The sequence below is a fragment of the Chiroxiphia lanceolata genome, chromosome 11 (genome assembly GCF_009829145.1).
Source record: "Chiroxiphia lanceolata isolate bChiLan1 chromosome 11, bChiLan1.pri, whole genome shotgun sequence".
NCBI lineage: Eukaryota > Metazoa > Chordata > Aves > Passeriformes > Pipridae > Chiroxiphia > Chiroxiphia lanceolata.
Window position 1 is genome coordinate 2,017,925 of NC_045647.1, and position 18,898 is coordinate 2,036,822.

General features: G+C 42.6%; 1 protein-coding gene across 2 annotated transcripts; it reads left to right on the top strand.

The window, feature by feature from the left end:
* The first annotated feature begins 1,278 nt into the window (after positions 1-1,278).
* Positions 1,279-18,038, top strand: CRBN (cereblon). Of its 2 annotated transcripts, none has more exons than XM_032699022.1 (11): positions 1,279-1,377; positions 4,469-4,581; positions 5,524-5,726; positions 6,610-6,759; positions 8,517-8,679; positions 9,116-9,178; positions 9,601-9,685; positions 9,841-9,956; positions 11,908-11,972; positions 13,093-13,224; positions 14,480-18,038. In XM_032699022.1, exons 1-11 carry the CDS (start codon positions 1,311-1,313, stop codon positions 14,661-14,663), a joined length of 1,341 nt encoding a protein of 446 aa, XP_032554913.1. In that variant the 5' UTR covers positions 1,279-1,310; the 3' UTR covers positions 14,664-18,038. The 2 variants fall into 2 exon arrangements, with proteins under 2 accessions (XP_032554913.1, XP_032554914.1); XM_032699023.1 differs by having other exon boundaries at positions 1,289-1,377; positions 4,472-4,581.
* Positions 18,039-18,898: the final 860 nt, after the last annotated feature.

The window sequence follows — 18,898 nt, forward strand, 5'->3', positions numbered from 1 at the left end:
TGGTCCAGGGAGAATATTGTTGCTGAACTGAAATGGGAGATACTCAAGAGAAAAGCAGAAAGTGTAGAATTCTGCCCTGCAAAAAAGGCCTTTTTGGGAGAAAACAAATCTCAGGGCTGAGATAAAGCAACGGTGAAATGATCAGGAGCACTGTATGGAATTTAGTGATTCGTAATAAACATTTCCAACAACAAAAAAAATAAAAGTTGTAATAAAAAGGGAGAAATCCCAGAGTCATTATATGGCAGGTTTATTTGGGGTTATTCAAAGGGGAAGGCAATGAAAACACACAAGGACTGAGGTCTGTCCCACAAACCATGCGGGTCATCTCAGCCTCCCCTGGTGCCTCTCCAGCTCACATTGGCACAGCAGCGAGACCTGGTGTCCCTCAGGAATCTCTGCTGGGATTGCATAAATAACACAGAGTCAGCCACGGGATGGGGCAGGTTGGAAGGAACCACTGGAGGTGATCTGGTCCCAGCTCCTTGCTCCAGCAGGGTCATCCCAGAGCACATGGTGCAGGATTGTGCCCAGATGATCCTTGGAATGAGGGGACTCCACACCCTCTCTGAGCAATGTGTTCCAGTGCTCTGTCACTGCACAGAAAACAACTTTTTCCTCATCTTCAGATGCAATTTCTTGGGCATCAGTCTCAGCGTGTTGCCTCTTGTCCTGCTGCTCAGCACCACCAGGAGGAGCCTGTCTCCATCCTCTTGGCACCTGCCCTTAATTAATAATTTTAATAATTAAATAATTAATATTTGTGTGCACTGATAAGATTCCCTCTCAGTCATCTCTTCTCGAGGCTGAACAGCCCCAGGTAGGTCCCTCAGCCTCCCCTCACAGCACAGATGCCCCAGCGCCCTCACCGCCTCCCCGGCCCTTCCCTGCACCCGCTCCACGTTTCTCTTGTACTGATTTTTAACTCATCGTTGTGTTTGTGGCTTCTTTCTCAAGCCATTTACCCAACAGGCTCCATCCATGTGATTTTATCCGCATCCAGCCCCTCTGCCAGGCTCAAAGCCGGGCTGGGGCAGTGAGGCGCTTTCGGGAGCCGCAGCAGGTGCCAGCCCGGAGGCTCTAACCGGGTCCGCCATGGCCGCGCCCTCTGGGGAGAGCAGGGGCCCGCTGTCCCCGGCACCGCCAGGGCCGGAGGGACTGTCCCTCCCCGGGGGACACGGCACCACCGCCCCATGGTCGGTGGGAGCCCCGAGGGTCGGTGAAATTCCTACTCCCTCCAGCCCACGGCTCGGGCTCCTCCTGCTGCCCCGCCCCGGCCGCTTCCCAGGCTCCTCTCCGGGTAAACAGCGATGGCCGCCGAGGAGGGAGGCGGCGAGCCGCGGAACAACATGGGGAACCACCTCCAGCTGGTGCCCGGTAGGGGCCGGGGCCGGGGGAAGGGGCGGAGGGAAGGGCTGAGGGCGATGTGAGGGGAATGAGCGGAGCGGGCAGGGCGGAGGGGCCGTGAGGGGAGCGGTGCGTGGCCGGGGGTGCTGGGCTGTGGAGCTGTGGGCGATCCCGGTGGGTGGAGGGCGAACCTTGGGCGGTGGAGCCGCAAATCCTGCTTTTGTAAGGCCTGGGCTCTTATAAATCCACCGAGTCCATAAATGTGCGGTGGAGGGAGGGACACTCGGTCGGGAGTGTTGGGGTGAAACGCGCTGTGTGGGGTTTCCATCAGATTGGGCAAACCGGACACTTCTCTGCACATTCAGAAACCAGGCAGAGTCTGAGGAATACATGTGTTGTTTTGGAAGGTCTCCACTGCATTTAAATGCTCTCCAGTGCCACTAATAAGCAGGGAAGCAAGAGGCTGGAGGGCAGCGCTGTGCCCCATGTGCTGTGCAGGCTTTGGCAGTGTTTGTGCTGGGGTGTGTGGGACAGCCCGGCTTATCTGTGCACGCACCCCACTGTAATTCCTCATTACGTGTACTTATTGCATAATAATGTGCGTTTTTCTGCATATAGTGCCTCCAAACTGGCAGGAGATCGTATGGTTTTGGGAAGCAGCTCGTGCTAAACTGGGAAAAACCATTATTTCAGAATAAGCATGTAGAGGAGAAAGTAGCAATAAGTCCTGCCAGTAACCAAAGTAATTTCCTATGGCAGGAAGTTCTATGAGCATTTTAGGCCTGTATATTTTAAATAATATGAAAATATTCCCTGAATATTTTAGGAAGCGCAGCCTTAATAGGATTACATTGTTATGAGGTTCATATTTCTGCACAGAGGCGTTGAGGGTGGCACGGGAGCTTCTGGGAATGCCCGATGTGCCGTGAGGGGAACGTGAGCCCTGTCATGCAGGGTCCCCTCAGCACTTGCCTTTCCCTTGTCCCTGCATGCTGGAGGTCTAAAAAAATAATAATAAATGTATAGTGAGTGAGGGGTGTAAAGCTGCAGGCTGTGTTGCCTCCCCCCTGCTGTCCCCGTGGTGAGGGTGAAGACGCCGGTGGTGTTTTTTCGCCGCTCGCTGGTGCTGCTGCAGTGAAATGAGTCATCGTTCCTGTGCCACCACACAGCAGCCACTGTGCGTTTTTGGCAAGAACCAGCAAAAGTTTGCAGGGCAGGCAGTTCTTTCTAATCAACTGCTGTTAATTCCTTCTGCCTTCAGCAGAACAAGGGGAATGGCCTCGCTCTAAAAGGGTGTTCAACCTGCTAACGATGGATCCAGCTGGATGACAGCACATGGAAAAGGAGAATGTTAGTTTTTTTTTCCTCCCCCCATCCTGCACTGCTGCCCCAGAACCAAGCAAAAACTTCCTGCTCTTTCCCTCCATATCAAACTAAGCAAAATAATGGCAGTTTTTTGCATCTTAAGCATTTTGCAATCATTCACAGGCAGGATTCCTAGCTGAATATGATGGAAGGAAATTTCATATAGAAATGGAATATTTTTAACAATAATTAGGAAGATGATGTCTCATTGCTTGAAGTATTTTAATTAGGTAAAATACCAAAGAGAGCCTGTAACCTCCTTTTGTGACACGCTGGATAATTTTTGTTGAGCTAAATAAAATATAGGATGGATCCATAGGAGCAGATTCTATAAACTAGGCATTATTAAAAGAAAAATGAGGTGGAGCAGAAGGAAGACTATTGACTGAAGAATTTGTAAAGAACATTTAACAAATGTGTGTGAAGGCCAGAGAAGGAGAGGAAAGGTTCTCCAAAACCAGCTTATAGTTCTTCACTGTTCTCTTGTCTTCCCACTCTCAGAAACAGTAAAAATAGTGGTGCTCCCCTTTCTTAAGGAAGATTCTTCTGTTCTGCAGCACCTTTCTTTTGTAAGATTTATCTACAGAACCCTTCAGATCAGTTAATCACTCCACCCTTTAAATTTTCAGCTTTGGATTATTTCTTAAGAATATACTGATTGCAAAAGCAGGCAACTAGACAGGTTGTTGTTAAGATATTTTTCTGCTTATCTTGTAATAGCTTTCAAGATCTAAACAATGTTTTTCAGCACCGTTGGGATTATCCATTACCCAGAAGCTCTTGGTGTAAGAATCCTGCAGATTGGTTTATGATAACATCTATTTTAGATATAATATGGTGTATAAATAGTGTTTGTGTTCAAAGAAATAGGGTCAGGTAAAGCAGATAAAAATTTGTGATCATTGCATTGTGTTTGGTTTGGGTATTTGCAGGCACACATTGTATGGGAATGCACAGAACAGACAGTGAAACCAGCATTTTAGACATAATATTTTTTATCGCTTCACTATGTTTTTAATTTATTTTAGAATATCTATATGGGTTTTATACAGATAAGTGCACTGTTTATGTTTCTGAAATAAAACATACTGATCATTTAACTGTCCTCTTGCTGAAAGTAATTTTAAGATCAACGTCTGGAACTGAGAAATAGGAAGGAAAAAGTAATTTTTAAATACTGTTTTATACCTGAAATCTTTTGGAGTCATGTAATTTGCTTCCTTAGGAGCTGCTTTTGCTGGGTTCGTGTGTTTGTTTTGTACACACAGCAGAGCCTGACAGCCGTTAAATTGTCTAAAATACCAGCAGGAGTCCCTGCATGAATACACAGCTTCACATTGCTTATTTTTATTGTTCTGGTTTGTACTGCTTCAAACACTGTGTTCAGCATCCTACAAGAAATTAAGTTATCTGGAAACCCAGTGTACAGACAGAAAACCTTTAGAACTGAGATAAAGAAGTACTACTGTAGGGAAAATCTGCACTGACAGCCTTTGTTTATTATTTTCTTCCAAAAATGTCATTCTTTAGCCTTTCAAAAGTAAATTGCCAGCGTTTGAGCCTTTCTGTAGAATAATGATTCTCCTGTATACAGCAAGAAAATTATTTTTCTCGAGTTTAGACATATAAAGGTTGCTTCCCTGTGCAAGGCTGTAGCCTGGGAATATTGAATGCATTTCCCTCATTCTCTGATTTTTCTCAGTCTCTTAGTCTTTGCTGACTGATTTCTACACAATATTCTGTCTGTGCTTCTTAGCAGAGAGTGAGGAAGAAGATGAAAATGAAATGGAAGTGGAAGACCAAGATAGTAAAGATGCAGAAAAGCCAAACGTCATTAATTTTGATACCAGTTTGCCCACATCACATATGGTATGTTTTTTATATGTTGTCCATTAAATACATCTTGAAGAGGTTTGGATTGGGTTTGTGTAGTTCTGTTGTAATGTTCTTAAGCCCAGGACTTAATTTTAGTTTCATAGAATCATAAGATCATTGAATGGTTTGGGCTGAAAGGACCTTAAAGCTCACTGAGTTCCATGGGCAGGGACACCTCCCACTATCGCAGATTATCCAAGCTTTGTCCAATCTGGCCTAGTACACTCCCAGGAATGGGGCAGCCACAGCTTCTGTGGGCAGCCTGTGCCAGGGCCTCCCCACCCTTGCAATAAAGAATTTTTTCCTGATATCCAATCTAACCCTACTTTCTGGCAGTGTGAAGCCATTCCCCTTGTCCTGTCACTCCAGGCCCTTGTAAACAGTCTCTCCCCATCTTTCCTGTTGGCTCCTTCAGGCCCTGAAAGGCCACAATTCACAGAATAGAATCAGCTGGGTTGGAAGGGACCTCTGAGATCATCAAGTCCAACCCTTGATCCAACCCCACTGCAGTTCCCAGCCCAAGGCACTGATGCCACATCCAGTCTTATCTTAAAAACTCCAGGGATGGAGAATCCACCACTTCCCTGGGCAGCCCATTCCAATGGCTGAGCACCCTCTCTGGGAAGAAATTCTTCCTAATATCCAACCTAAACCTCCCCTGGCACAGCTGAAGACCCAGCCCTCTTGTCTGGCTGATGGTTGCCTGGGAAAAGAGACCAACCCCTCCCTGGCTCCCCCCTCCTGTCAGGGAGTTGCAGAGAGTGAGGAGGTCTCCCCTGAGCCTCCTCTTCTCCAGGCTGAACAATCCCGGCTCTCCCATCCTCTCCTCCCAGCAGAGCTGCTCCATCCCTCTGATCACCTCGGTGCTTCCAACAGCTCCACGTCCTTCCCGCAAACCCGCCGGCCCTTCTCTGACTGTCCTTGCCCTGTTCCCAGTACCTAGGCTCCGACATGGAGGAGTTCCACGGGAGGACTGTCCACGACGACGACAGCTGCCAGGTGATCCCGGTGCTGCCCCACGTGATGGTGATGCTGATCCCGGGGCAGACGCTGCCCCTGCAGCTCTTCCACCCGCAGGAGGTCAGCATGGTGCGCAACTTGATCCAGAGGGACAGGACCTTCGCTGTGCTCGCCTACAGGTAAAGCACACGGGCACTTGGAGCGCTGGTTCTTTGGGTACTAAACCAAAAGCAGGTGGTTGCATTGGTTCTGTGCTGAATAACAAGTTGTACGTTGAGATTGTTTGCCCAAAATTGCCTTTTAGTGTGTCATGAGGTTTTGTCGTGTCCCACCGGGTTGGTGCTTGACAGCATCGCGTTTTTGTGTAGAGAAACAGCAAGTGCTGATCTGCTTCCTTGTGTGAGCATCCTCTTGATTTTGGGAACTGTTTGTTCCGTCTTGCTTTAAGAATAAGCCAGGACCTGAAGTGGAAAAATCACATTCTTGTTTTGAGAGCTGTATTGTTGCTTGTTTTGTGTATAAATTGACAAGCACAGACAAATGTTTCACGGTAGAGTTGGGACACAGGAGGGGATAAAAAAGCAGAAAAGATGAAGGCTAATCAGTGCCAAAAGAAGTTGGGAATTTTCTTCCCTCTTCCCCCCCCCCCCCCCCAGTTTACTATGGTTTAATTATGTGCTAGGTGGTAACAGTTATTTTTATAAAGTCCATCTAAAGAATGTTGATGCTTTAAGTATCTGCATTGGAGAGGCAGATACCCTGGTAATGCCTGTGCTCCTAGAATGTCACCTGTAGGCTCTAAAATAAAACCAAGTTAACTGGCAAAAAACCCCCAACCATAAAAAAACAAAAACAAAACAAAACATTAGAAGTTGCTTTTAAAACAAAATAAAGGAATTAAGGAAAAATAATTGTGATTAGTTGAAAGCATTTAACCAAAATTACTTTTTTGATAAGACTCATTATGTATAGTCAGTGCAGGCAGACTGACTCCTGGAATTTGAATGAGCTGTTTGGAGGGTGGGTAATTGATTAAATTTATCTTTGATTCTGTTATTTTAGTAACGTACGTGAAAGGGAAGCACACTTTGGAACAACAGCAGAAATCTATGCCTACAGAGAAGAGCAGGAATATGGAATTGAAACAGTCAAGGTGAAAGCAATAGGAAGGCAGAGGTTCAAGGTGCTTGAAATAAGAACACAATCAGATGGGTAAGACATTTATTTAATTCTACTTACTGCAAACCTTGTCTCACCAAAACTTTACATTTTACTGCAGATGCATCTACCCTTTCAGTCACACAGTTGTCTAATTACTATAGATTGTAATTGAGTGCTTAATCAGCAGCTTCTCTGGTTATTAAGGACTTCTGGCATTTTTTTCCTTTGTAACCCAAAAGCCCACTGAGATTTGTGCATAAATATTTGACTGTGAAACCAGGACCTTGATTTTTGCTAACTGCAAGCAGCCCATCATTTTCAGTTCCTCAAATCCTGAGTCTTGTTCAGCTTAACCATTGTCACAGTTTAGTACATCCTGACCTTCAGCAAGTCTTACTCTTCCTTTCTGTTCACTGAGACTTCACTGATAAAAATGTGCTGCTTCTCCTGCTATTGCTTGGCAGTTCTCTTCATGTACTTGTCAGACACACTCAAGTCAGCTTTGATAGGAGTATTCTCTTATTTCCTAGTCCTTTTCCATGTTCCAGTGATATTTAGAGGCTCTTCTGACTGTTTTTATCATATTATGTAATTAATAACCATTTTTATAAATGAACAAAGGTAAGATCCTGAACATTTAGTAAGAACATGCTGTCTTTTCTCATTGCCTTCTTGACATCATGCCCTGTGTTATGAGCCTCTGTCATTGTCACTGTCCAGAGGTGCAGGCTCCAGCCATTGATCCTGTGAGCATGTGACAATTCTTAGCACAATTTCTAGAGGTTTCTGCAATCTTTTCTGCAAAGCTTATAAAGTATTACTCCAAATCTGTAAACCTGAAGCTAATCACCTGTATCCTGCTGTTCAGCATAGTGGCACTGCTTTAGGAAGAGGCCTGGGAGCAGCCAGGACTCAGCATTTTTATGTTTTTATGACCTGCAACTGAAGAAATTAAGAATACCTGTGCTGCTTGCTGTTTGTCACTGTGTAACCTTTGGTTACAAATACTCCAAATTTTACAGCTCAGGAAAACCACTGCTTGGACACATGGTGGCAGTACTGGGACAACTGCAGTAGCAGCAGCTACTGAGGATTCAGTGTCCACAGCTTCTGAGCAAGAGAAACATTTCCGTAATTCTTGGTCTTTCTGATTAAGTGCTTATAGCAAAACATCAATTTATAATTTATTGTAAGTTACCAGTTCAGTGTTGTCCCTCTAATAAAATTGGAAATTCGTAATGACACACTCCTCAATATTTCAGTATTTCTGCTGCATAATACTGATAAAAAGTGAAGTCTTTCCCCTGGGCAGCATTCTTAGTAACCACACAACATATGCTGAACTCTTTGTGGAATAGGGATTTGATGGTGGGATATTAAAAGCTGATCAGAGTCTGTATCCTATTTCTGCTGATTCTGACCTCTGGCTGAGCACATAAGCTTTTGTGGTTTGAAGACAGCAAACTGCATTTCAGCTGAACCACCTTTTGAGGATTTGAGAGCTGAATACTGGCTTGTACCAAAAGGAACTTGAGGAGACAAAAATCTTAAATACATAGTGCTGAGATGGTGGAATATTCTGCTGCGTTGCCACTGCCAATCTGTCTGTATTTCTGTCCACCACAATCCCAACAGTGCTCTAAAATATAAAGACAAAAAAAATGTGATGGAATGGATTGCTGCTTAAATTCTATGCTACTGTGTAGTGATTAATCTATTACCCAAGCCTATGTTCTATAAGCAGTCCAGTCCAGTTTTTAACCTCCTGGCTCTGTGTGTACAGCTCACCCTTTTCTTTCTTCTCTCAGAATCCAGCAGGCCAAAGTGCAGATCCTTCCGGAGCGAGTGCTGCCCTCCACGATGGCAGCAGTGCAGCTGCAGTCCCTCAGCAGGTGCCACGTGTTCCCCTCTGCCAAGCCTTCCTCCTGGCAGGACCGAGCCATCCGCCAGTGGTGGCAGAAGTACCAGAAGGTTAGAAGTTACTCCGTGGGTTTGGTTCAGGTTTTTATTAATTTCTGATGGTGTTTTGAAAATCAGTATAAAATCCCATCTGTTCATCTGTAGAGGAGGAGGCACAACGGGGAAGGGAGATGCCAGCATCCTGCTTTTCATAGGATCACGGGATGTTTGGGTTGGAATGGTCCTTAAAGCCCATCCAGTCCCACCCCCTGCCATGGGCAGGGACACCTTCCACCAGCCCAGGTTGCTCCAAGCCCCGTCCAGCCTGGCCTTGAACACTTCCAGGGATGGGACAACCACAACTTCTCTGGGCAACCTGTGCTAGTTTATATATGGATTTATTATTTAACCCACTGTTTTTGACATATAAAAGGAAAGTTACCTTGAAATCTTCTGTCTCTAAAATCTGCTTACGTTAAAGAATAAATATTTCTGGGTTTGCTTTCAGAGGAAGTTCCACTGTGCCAGTTTGACATCTTGGCCTCCCTGGCTCTACTCTCTGTATGATGCTGTAAGTCCACCCTGTGTATTATCAAACAACCTTCAGTTAGTTTTATGGCTGTATTATCTAAGGATTGGATAATATAAAAGATTTAATTTTGTTGACTCATAAGTTACAGTTTAAAGCACGTTATACTTTTCAGGGTAGTGTGAAAAGATCAGGAAGGGCTTCCCCCTCTGTGTGGTCGTTCCCTCCTTCTAGAGCGTGTTTTTGGGGTGGATTTTGGAGCTTCTGGTTCCTGCTCTGTTGTCTCAGAGCAAAAATAGTTAAAATATGTAGATACAAAATGATTCTTTAATTATTGCAAGTCTTAAAAGCTAATGTCCACTTAGGGAAAATACCTTACTCTACATTTTGCTTCCCTTTTTTTTTTTTTCCTAAGAAACCAGAAATACCTATGTATTTAAATTAGGCTTTTCTTCTAACAAAAGGAAACCTTGATGGAAAGAGTCAAGAGGCAGCTACATGAATGGGATGAAAACCTTAAAGATGAATCTCTTCCAACAAACCCAATAGGTAGGAAATTATTGATTTTACAAGCTCAAGTTTGCTTTATTATTTTTTTTTTTAATTTCTTACAAGAGCACAGCTTAGATAATTACCTTTTACAGTAGTAGTGGGTTTGGTTTCTCTGTTGAATTCTAACAGACCTGCTGGTCTCTCATTTCCAGATTTTTCTTACAGAGTTGCTGCCTGCCTGCCCATTGATGATGCTTTACGTATCCAGCTGCTCAAAATAGGCAGTGCTGTGCAGAGACTCCGCTGTGAATTAGACATTATGAACAAAGTGAGTATTTTTGCTTTCCTTGTCTTCAAATTGTTCTTGCCATAAAGAATTATAGTGGTGACTGTTACAATCTCTGACTAGAACCTGTTAATGTTCCAGCTCATCCTTCTAGAGAGTAAATTTCTCTTCTTTCTTCCTTCCCCTTCAAGTTTGCTCAAGAAGGAAAGTGGTCTCTCAGTGCTGGATTTTGTTGGGCAGCAAACATGAAACAAATAATATTTACTTTTGTTAGAAACACTATTTCAAGGCCTCCCAGCACTTTTTTTAGCCAAGAGATGGTGCTGTAAGTCCAGTGTTGCTCATAAGCATCTTATGAACATCATAAGCCCATACAGACACTGCAGTCAAGGATCAGTGTGCCATGGAAACCTGGGGATTTTGTAGCAGAAGATAAACCTTTGTACTGTTGATCTCTTGAGTATCAATCTAAATATTGGACTATGAGGATTTTTTTCCAAAAGACATGTATTAACTTGTCAGGCAATTCTTTATTAAGATATTAAAAAACTTGTCTTCTTTCCATTACCATGGCCTTGTGATACTCTAAATGTTTTATTTTTATTCAGTACCTTTCTTGATAGTATTATATGCTTTATTAATAATAATATTGTTTGTCTGCTTGATACAGAGCAGTGGAAGGTTTGCCTGTTTGCCTAAAAAGTGCTGCCTGTTTCTGGGGAAAAGAGAACCACAGTATCATTTTAATGCTGTTCCTCTTCCCAAAGTTCAGGCACCAAAAAATGTAAAAGGGAAAATACAGAGAGTGGAGACAGAAAACATCTCTTCCAAATTCTGAGACAGAAATGGGCAGGTTTTTGCCTGAGGCTCTGTAACCAGATTAAACTTCATTTATCTTTCCTGAGTCAGGGACTCTGAAAATACTCTGCTGTTCAGGTGCTGCTGAGAACTGTTCATGTTCAGTACATTCTGTATTTTCTATAAATTCCAAGATGACAAGGCTAAAGTTACCCTCATAAAATAGAAGGTAAACTTGATTGTTAACCTACACTAAAAAGGTTTTTTCTTCATCAACATGTGCCATTCTAGCCTGTAAATGTGTTTAACTGTTCTGTAACAGTGTGAGATTGCTTGAGTGCATTTATAGCTTTTTACAGCTTTTTCAACAACATCTATTTTGGTCAAATCCATTCTTTTTTTTAGCCAGAGTTCTTTAGGGTGCTCTGGCTTGTTCAGAATGTAATTCCCAGTAATATAACTGATCTGAGGCCTGATCCATTTTCCTTTGTCTTTGATATAAACTTGATTCACTGGTATCAAATTGAATCCAAAATGCAGTGGATCATTTTGGGGGAATTTCACAGGTGTTACCCTTAAAAAGCAGTGCTGCACCTCCTGAAAATTAATAGGAGCTGATTCACTAATTTACTAAGCTGAGTTAAATGCTTATTTTCTGGGCAGTGATGAATTGCTTGGTTCTACTTTCTAGAAATTGTAGAAGATGGATTAATCTGTTCTAATCTCCCAGAGAAAGATCAATATGCTTTACCTATTTTTTGTGAGGAAATTAAACCCATTGATCTACAGTACTGTGAAATTTTTAGAAAGACTTAATGATTGCATTTGTACTCATCTGCCTTTTCTGTGCTGCAGTTTAGAAGAGCAAAGGTTGTTTTTTCTAAATTAGCTTTTCGAGACCTTGGGAGGTTGGCTCATTTATTTATTATCTTTGTGTAGTCAAATACAAAACTGTGTGTGGATCTCTGTGTGTAAAAATTGTGATGTCTTTTAGATCATAATTCATGTTTAAATAAGTAAGATGCATAGAAGAAAATATCCTTTCATAGAAAGAGAAAACCTAAGTGCCTGCTGTTTAGATAAGCAAAATAATTGCTACAAAGCCTGTTCTGAGGGAGAGAGACATATTTATTATTTGCCACTGCTGACAATGTCTGGAAATGAATGGACTGACCCTCTTTTTTCCCTTTCCAAGTGTACATCTCTCTGTTGTAAGCAATGCCAAGACACAGAAATAACTACCAAGAATGAAATATTCAGGTGAGTTTATTGCTCTTCATCTTTGGGAGGTTCTTGATCAGAAACCCTGGCACAGCAAAGCAGGTTCAGCTGGGTCATGTCTCATAACTGCTGTGTTTTGCACAGCTCGAATAAAATGGGAGTAAATATTTATAGGGAGTTTTCTTTACAAAATAAAACTGGTTACTTGACTTTTTTTGGATAAAAAGTGAGGAAATCTGAGGTATGTTGTAACAGAATTTAGTGTGGTGCCACACACCCAGCACCTTGCACTAAAGCATTTGAAATAGAAATGTGTTACATGAGACTTTTCCATCCTCTTGTCTCTGAATAAAGTTTATGAGATCCCAGGTTTTATTTCTTAGCCCTTCCATCATCACTTTTATGTGTCAACAGGAGATTACAATGCACTAATTGGGTGATATAAATAGGCTCCCAGGGTGTTGTCATGCAAGGAAAGTGTATTTATGTCACTAAGCATTGTGATCCCTTTTTTATTTTAAGAATTTCAGGTTATCCCTAATAACTACAGTATGGTCCCATTCTATATTTGAACTACACAATATCTTCCTTGTTTAACAATAATGAGACTGTAGATTTCCCAAATAATTGCTGCTTCTGGCAGTTTTGTCACCATTTTAATCTTGACTATCAGCCCATCCCCTGTGATAATGTGAAGGTTAAAAGATGTCTTGGTTTAACAAAGACTCCCCACAGTTTTCCTTTATCAGTGTGATAAGGAGCTGATGTGGTAATTAAAAGCCATTTCTTATCTTCTAATCAAATAATGGATTGCAGAAGCCACAATTCCTACTGTGTCAATGTGATGTACTTTTAACAGAAGGTGAGGAGAAGTTGGTGTGATAAATGAACATTTTTCTGACTGTTAGTTAGATTTTAATTGCTTTTATTGGCAGTTGCTATTTAAAAACAGCAAGTAAAATAACTGATGAGTCTATCATATACCATGCTGTAATTCTAAGAAAATGGGACAAATGACATTTTAAATTATTTTAAATATTTTCTTTCAGTTTTTAATAATATAATTAAAGGTACTTCCCCCCCCCCTCTATTTACATGTGCCAGAGTTTGTTTTTTGATTTTTTCCTTGAACTCTACCAGCATTAATTGTGTGTTGCAGCTTATCCTTGTGTGGCCCCATGGCAGCCTATGTGAATCCCCATGGATACATCCATGAAACCCTCACTGTATATAAAGCCTCCAACTTGAATCTCAGTGGACGGCCCTCGACAGAGCACAGCTGGTTCCCTGGGTAAGAACACTCAGATTTTACCAGGAAATGGCAGAAATTCCCATGTAAATGTATTTCTGTGGCAGTGGAGTAGTTAAATATTTAATTTTTAAACACGTGTCATCATTTCACTCATACGAAAAACAAGGAAGTAAATTCAGACTTATTCAAAACACAGCATAAAATGAAAAAAAATCACATCAAATATTTACAGAATTTATCTTTAATGTTTTTAAAATAGGAAAATCTTCAGATCTTAAAACATAGAGTCTGATCACTACTTGGTGATCTGGGAGTTTATGAATAGTTGGTTGTCTGGGAGTTTCTTTGTGTATAGTTTTGTGTAAGCTGCAACTAAAATAATTGTTATCACACAGCTTTGTTTCAGCAGAAAGTGCAAATGAAAATCAGAATATATAGATTCAGAATATATTTATTCTATATTTATAGAATATATTTATTCTATATTTATACTATTTATTTAAGAAGTATTTTAGTAGGATATACTTATTCTACTGAAATACTTTTTTTTTTTAGCTCTGAAAACTGAATAAATGTTTTGTAAAATTAAAAGTTACATTTGCATTGCTCTGATTATCTTGGATTTTATTTTGTTTTTAATGAGCCAGTCTCTCTGAGAGAGTAGCAGAATTAACTGCCAGGATGTAAATGTTTGCCTGATAATGACTAGGATTTTTCCCTGGATTGTCACGTAGCACTGAGCAGTGACGTGGAGGGTGTGTGGAATTTCTGTCCCAAGACTTGCACATTTTAACACTCCCTGAAGAAAACTTGTGGCTTCTAATACCTGTAGTTAATATTTCTCATCCTTTTGTGTTTTCTCAGCTCTTCTATGAGGGCTTTGAAATATTCATGTTCTACCCTTTAAAGCTGTTACAGAAAAGCTCTGTTGCTGTGGGAAGTGCAGTTCCCTGTTTTTCGAAGAGCAGGGCAAAAATCCCTTTTATTCCCATTAAGTAATTTACTCAGAGAACCATTTTCTGACCCTTCTTTGAGGCTCTCAACATCTCCACAGCTGCTGAAACGTTGTGCTAATAAAAAAACTTTACTTGCTTCCTCTCTTTGAAGGCTGCTTTGGGGGTGGGGAGTTTGTGGGGATTTTTTTTAAATTTTTTTTAAGCTTTGCAAGGTTTTAGGTGGGAATTGGGCACCTGGATTGTCTTTGCAAATCCAGGTTGGGACTTCTTAGCCGATGAAGTGTTTTCAAAGTGCCTTTTCCTTCCATCCAAAGGAAACCTTTTGGTTTGTGTTTTAGGTATGCCTGGACTATAGCCCAGTGCAGGATCTGTGGGAGCCACATGGGCTGGAAGTTCACAGCCACCAAGAAGGAAATGTCCCCTCAGAAGTTCTGGGGGCTGACACGCTCCGCTCTCCTGCCCCGCATTCCAGAGGGGGAGGAAGACTCCGACCACGAGGGCTCCCCGATCCTCTGCCTGTGACCTGTCACCTCCTGGAGGGGCTTGGCCAGGGCTCCTGCAGATGCATCTGCTCAGTTCTGCTTCTGATGCTTCCTTAGACCTGAGAACCCCCAGAACCCCCAACCACACTCACCAATCCAAGGAAACAGGCAGGGTCACCACGTTTGGGAGTGCTGTGCATCCGTGTTCTGTTCCTTCAGGAACGCTGGGACTGAAGGCTGAGTCCTTAAAGGGAGAGCTGAGGAGAGGAGATGGCTTGAGACACTAAGAAAGGATGGTCCATCTGGACAGAAACAGGAGACAGCAAGAAATCTCTGATCCATGTGGTCAGATTTGAGACTGAACTTTCTCCGTGTATAATTCCCACTTGAGGAAGGAAGATGGGCAGGAACTAAATCCTGGATAACCACAGTCTGATTTATGCAATAGCCCCAGGATGGTAGATACCAGTTACTTGCTGCAGAGTATTTTCCATAACACACTTACAAGTGGTTTTGCTGAGAATCCCTGTTTCTGACTCTGAAGTACTTCAGGTTTTCTGCTTGTGCTGTTTCTCAGATATTTGCTGACTAACCATGGAAGAGAGAACAAGGCTGAAGTATTTCTGACTGATCTAAGTGTTGGTGGCAGTGCTGGAATGGGCAAAAGCAGGAGCTGCTGCTGCCTCACAGGATGGAACCCATGGGAAGTGTTTGTCCCTTACCGGTTGTCTGATCTATTTAGCCTCTTTGACTTTAGAAGTCTTAAATTTTAAATTGTTTATAAAAAATACACAGGTCAGTCCCAGGGCAGAAACAACATTGTCATTTGCTGTTGAATGTGCTTCAGTTACTTGTCAAAATTGTTACTGGAAAGGTTTACCAGCAGAGGTATCCAGAATTCTGGGAAGGACTCTCTAAAACACGCCACTGAGGGGATTTTTTTAGGACTATTTATCGTGACAAGGGGGAGGCAACATCTCTTTAATTATTTTTTCTTTTGCACTTACAGATCATAAAGTAAAATTCCACATTATCACCTTACAAAGAGGAAGAGTTTCTAAATAAAACAGATGAAGGCAGAGTATTTTGAGGGAGGTTGTTTTTTGGTAGGTGGTTGTTTTAGTTTTGGTGGGGGTTTTATTGTCTGAAGTGTTATCTGCCAAACTGAGACAGCTTTTGCCACTGGTTTATTTGGGTGGTTTTCCCTCAGAATTCACTCTGGTGATGGAAGCTGGAGATTTCTCCCTGTGTTTGTGCACATACTCACTTGTTTTTCTTGTGAAGCTTTATCATTCACTCTTTATTAAATACAATGACACAAAACTACTTAAGGTTTAAGACATGAGCTGTTAGTTGCTTGTTCTCTGTCAGGCACCAGATGTAGCAAGGCCGGAGCACTTCAGTTGAGGGTCGAGTCCAAGCTTGTCCCACCAGGAGCTGATTCCTGTGGGAATGTGGTCCCTGCAGCTGGGAACGCCCAGGTGTGACCCTGCAGGATGCTGAGAGGCTGCTGAGGTGTTTGTCATGCCAGGTATGTAGGAACTGATGATTGTGTAACTCAGATTTAGTTCTCTGAAGCTTTCTACCTCTGTGCTTCTGTGGTCTCCTTTGTTCCCCTCAGACACCCTTAATTCCATGTTTAATTCCGTGTGCAGTGCTCTGTGGAGCAGTGAACTGTGAAAAGCAGTGCTTGGGATACAGCTCTGCACAAATAGGGGGTGAATGATGGCTCATTTTCTTGGAGAAAACCTGTATTTTGATTGTGTTTTTGTAATAAGCTTTGAAAAGGCTGGAATGCCAAGCACCGGTGTGAGAGGGAGGCTCTGGATCCTCTGCACTTGGATAACCACTGGAACCATGCCTGGCTCTCCTCACATCCTGCACACACAAACACACCTTGGCTGTAGACTTGGTTTATTTTTTCCCTCAATCTGTTGTTCCCATGACCCTCAGGGGGGCTTGGTGGTGGCAGGTTTGAGAGTGTTTTCCTCTGCTGCCATTGGAATACTCACTGAGGGGATGGGGAAGGGGGTTTTCAAAAGGATTTTCTCAGCTGTCACTGAACTTCATAAGGTCTTTGGAAATTTTGGCTGAGTCTTTTGGATTGTCTCAACTAAAAATGTTGTTATGTTGGTACTGTTTGAATCCAAAATAGGCATATTTTTGGGATTGTGTGTATATAATCAAATGTAAACTAATATAATCAAGGTAAGTCAGGAGTAATATTAGCAGTAATTTCATTTCCTTGTTGATGATGCTGTTCCATCTGCCTGACCTGTGTGATGTTTGCCATGTGGAAGTCCAGGACACTTTCCAGGTTGCAAACAAGTGTGATGTGGGTTGCTGAGGAATCCTGCCATGAATCCAGCACAGTGAGTGAGCAGAGTGTACAGGACCTGACTTCCAGGGTGGGTGGGGCTTGGGGATGGTTCTGTCCCTTGGGTCATGTTTTCTGTGCTTTTCTCTGTTTTGAAGAGAAAACTCTTAAGTTGGGATTATGGGAAATGGTTACAAGTATGGACATGGTATGCTTTTGAGAGCTAGAGCAAAGGAGATGACACTTCATGATAATTTGCTATATTTACCCCATTCCTTGGTTGTAGCTTCCTGCAGGAACTAATCCAGTGGCTGCTGCCCCAGGGGATCATTTTTCTCCTCTGCCACCATCCTCCTCTGCCCTGAGATGTGGGAACAGGGCTGTGGAAGAGCTGCTGTGTGTCTGGGGAGGGGAGGGGGTGGGATGTGCACCCTTTGGGACAGGAGGAGTGTCCTGCAGGCAGCAGGACTGATGGATCACAGCACATGGAGCACAGACTCATTCCCAAACCATCACAATCAGAGCCTGTAATATTGCAGTTTTCATATATTTTAGTTTAATTTTGATTAACAGGTCGAACCACATCGGCCATTTGCACACTGGGTCTGAAACATGTTCAAATGCTCTTTGTTTTATAATAATGCTCTTTTTGTACGTGCTGCAGTTCATTTGTTCCTCCCACTGTCACCTTGAATTGCTCTGTGAGGCTGGTGAGGGGCAGCCCTGTCTCCTCTCTAACTCTTCCTCTCTCTGCCTTTTGGGACAACTTTTCTGACAAATCTTGTTGCTTGCAAACATTTGCAAAGAATAAAATTCAATTTGTTTCAAAACTCACCTGTTCTTTTGCTGATTGCTGGGATGGGAAAAAGGCAAGGCTTGGGTTTATGTTGTGTTTTAAACAGGATGGCTGCAAAAGTCATGTGGAATGAAAGTTTTGGCTTCAAAGTCTGTGCAGGCTCGACTGGCACAGACTAATTAATCAACTAATCCATTGTAGAAAAGTATTTTACTTGACCATGTGTGTATCAAACTGCTTCATCTCTTTTGACATTTAAATAGTCCATACTCTGTAAAATATAAAGTGTTTACTCAAACAAACACATCATTTTTCCAGAGCTCAAGCTGGCACTGCTTGCTTTAAAAATGTGATTATTTTGTTTTCCTGCCCTTTCCTTTTAGCAGGGGTTAATTCCTGTGGAAGATAACGGACAGAGATGCTCCACAGACCGAGGGGAACCCTGAAGCACAAGATGATTTCTCAAGGAGCTGTTTGAACCCAAGACTTCCAAGCAGGACTGGTAAGGAAGGTGCTTTCAGACTCATCTGGTTGTGCTGCTTTTCATGAGCACTGGAGATTTGCAGCAGGACACTCTTGGCTGCCAAAGTGGGAGTAAACCAGCTGAGACTTGGCCTTACTGGAAGTAAGTGATGGATGGAGGGAGGAGAGAAGCTGAGACCAGCTTGGCCAAAACTGTTTTTGGGTAACATCACTCTCTTAATTACCTAATGGTAATTAAGCTGGCTTTGAAAGGATTGATTTAATTACTAGAGCACTCACGAGGAGTTGTGACTGTGTGTGCTGTGCAGTAAAAAGTTCTGGTTAAAGCTTTTTCAGTCTAATCTTTATCAGCATCCATTTAAATAAATCATCCCTTTCCGTTAATATCTTTAGTTTGTCACTCTTAATCCTGAAGGACAAAGCTGTCTAAAGGTTCAGTGACACCTCTGCAATCCTTTAGACATAAACCACTGACTAAAGCTGGGCCTAGGACTGGATCCAGGCACACCCAGCCCCTCTGAGGGCTGAGAACCAGCTGCAAATTAAACCTTGTGACTCACAGCAGGGTCTCCCTGCTGAACTTGGTCCACAGTGTCCATTTGGTCCAGGACAAGACTCAGTTTTAAACTTTTGTCCTTAAAAACCCTCTTTCCAAGTGCAGTTTGACCCTGACAGCAAT

Bases quoted from the DNA above. Each gene is read 5' to 3' on its own strand.
- CRBN (XM_032699022.1), top strand. From the start codon at position 1,311: ATGGCCGCCGAGGAGGGAGGCGGCGAGCCGCGGAACAACATGGGGAAC. The intron at 1,378-4,468 runs GTAGGGGCCGGG...TGTGCTTCTTAG, and splicing joins CCACCTCCAGCTGGTGCCCG to CAGAGAGTGAGGAAGAAGAT. The intron at 9,957-11,907 runs GTGAGTATTTTT...TCCCTTTCCAAG, and splicing joins AATTAGACATTATGAACAAA to TGTACATCTCTCTGTTGTAA.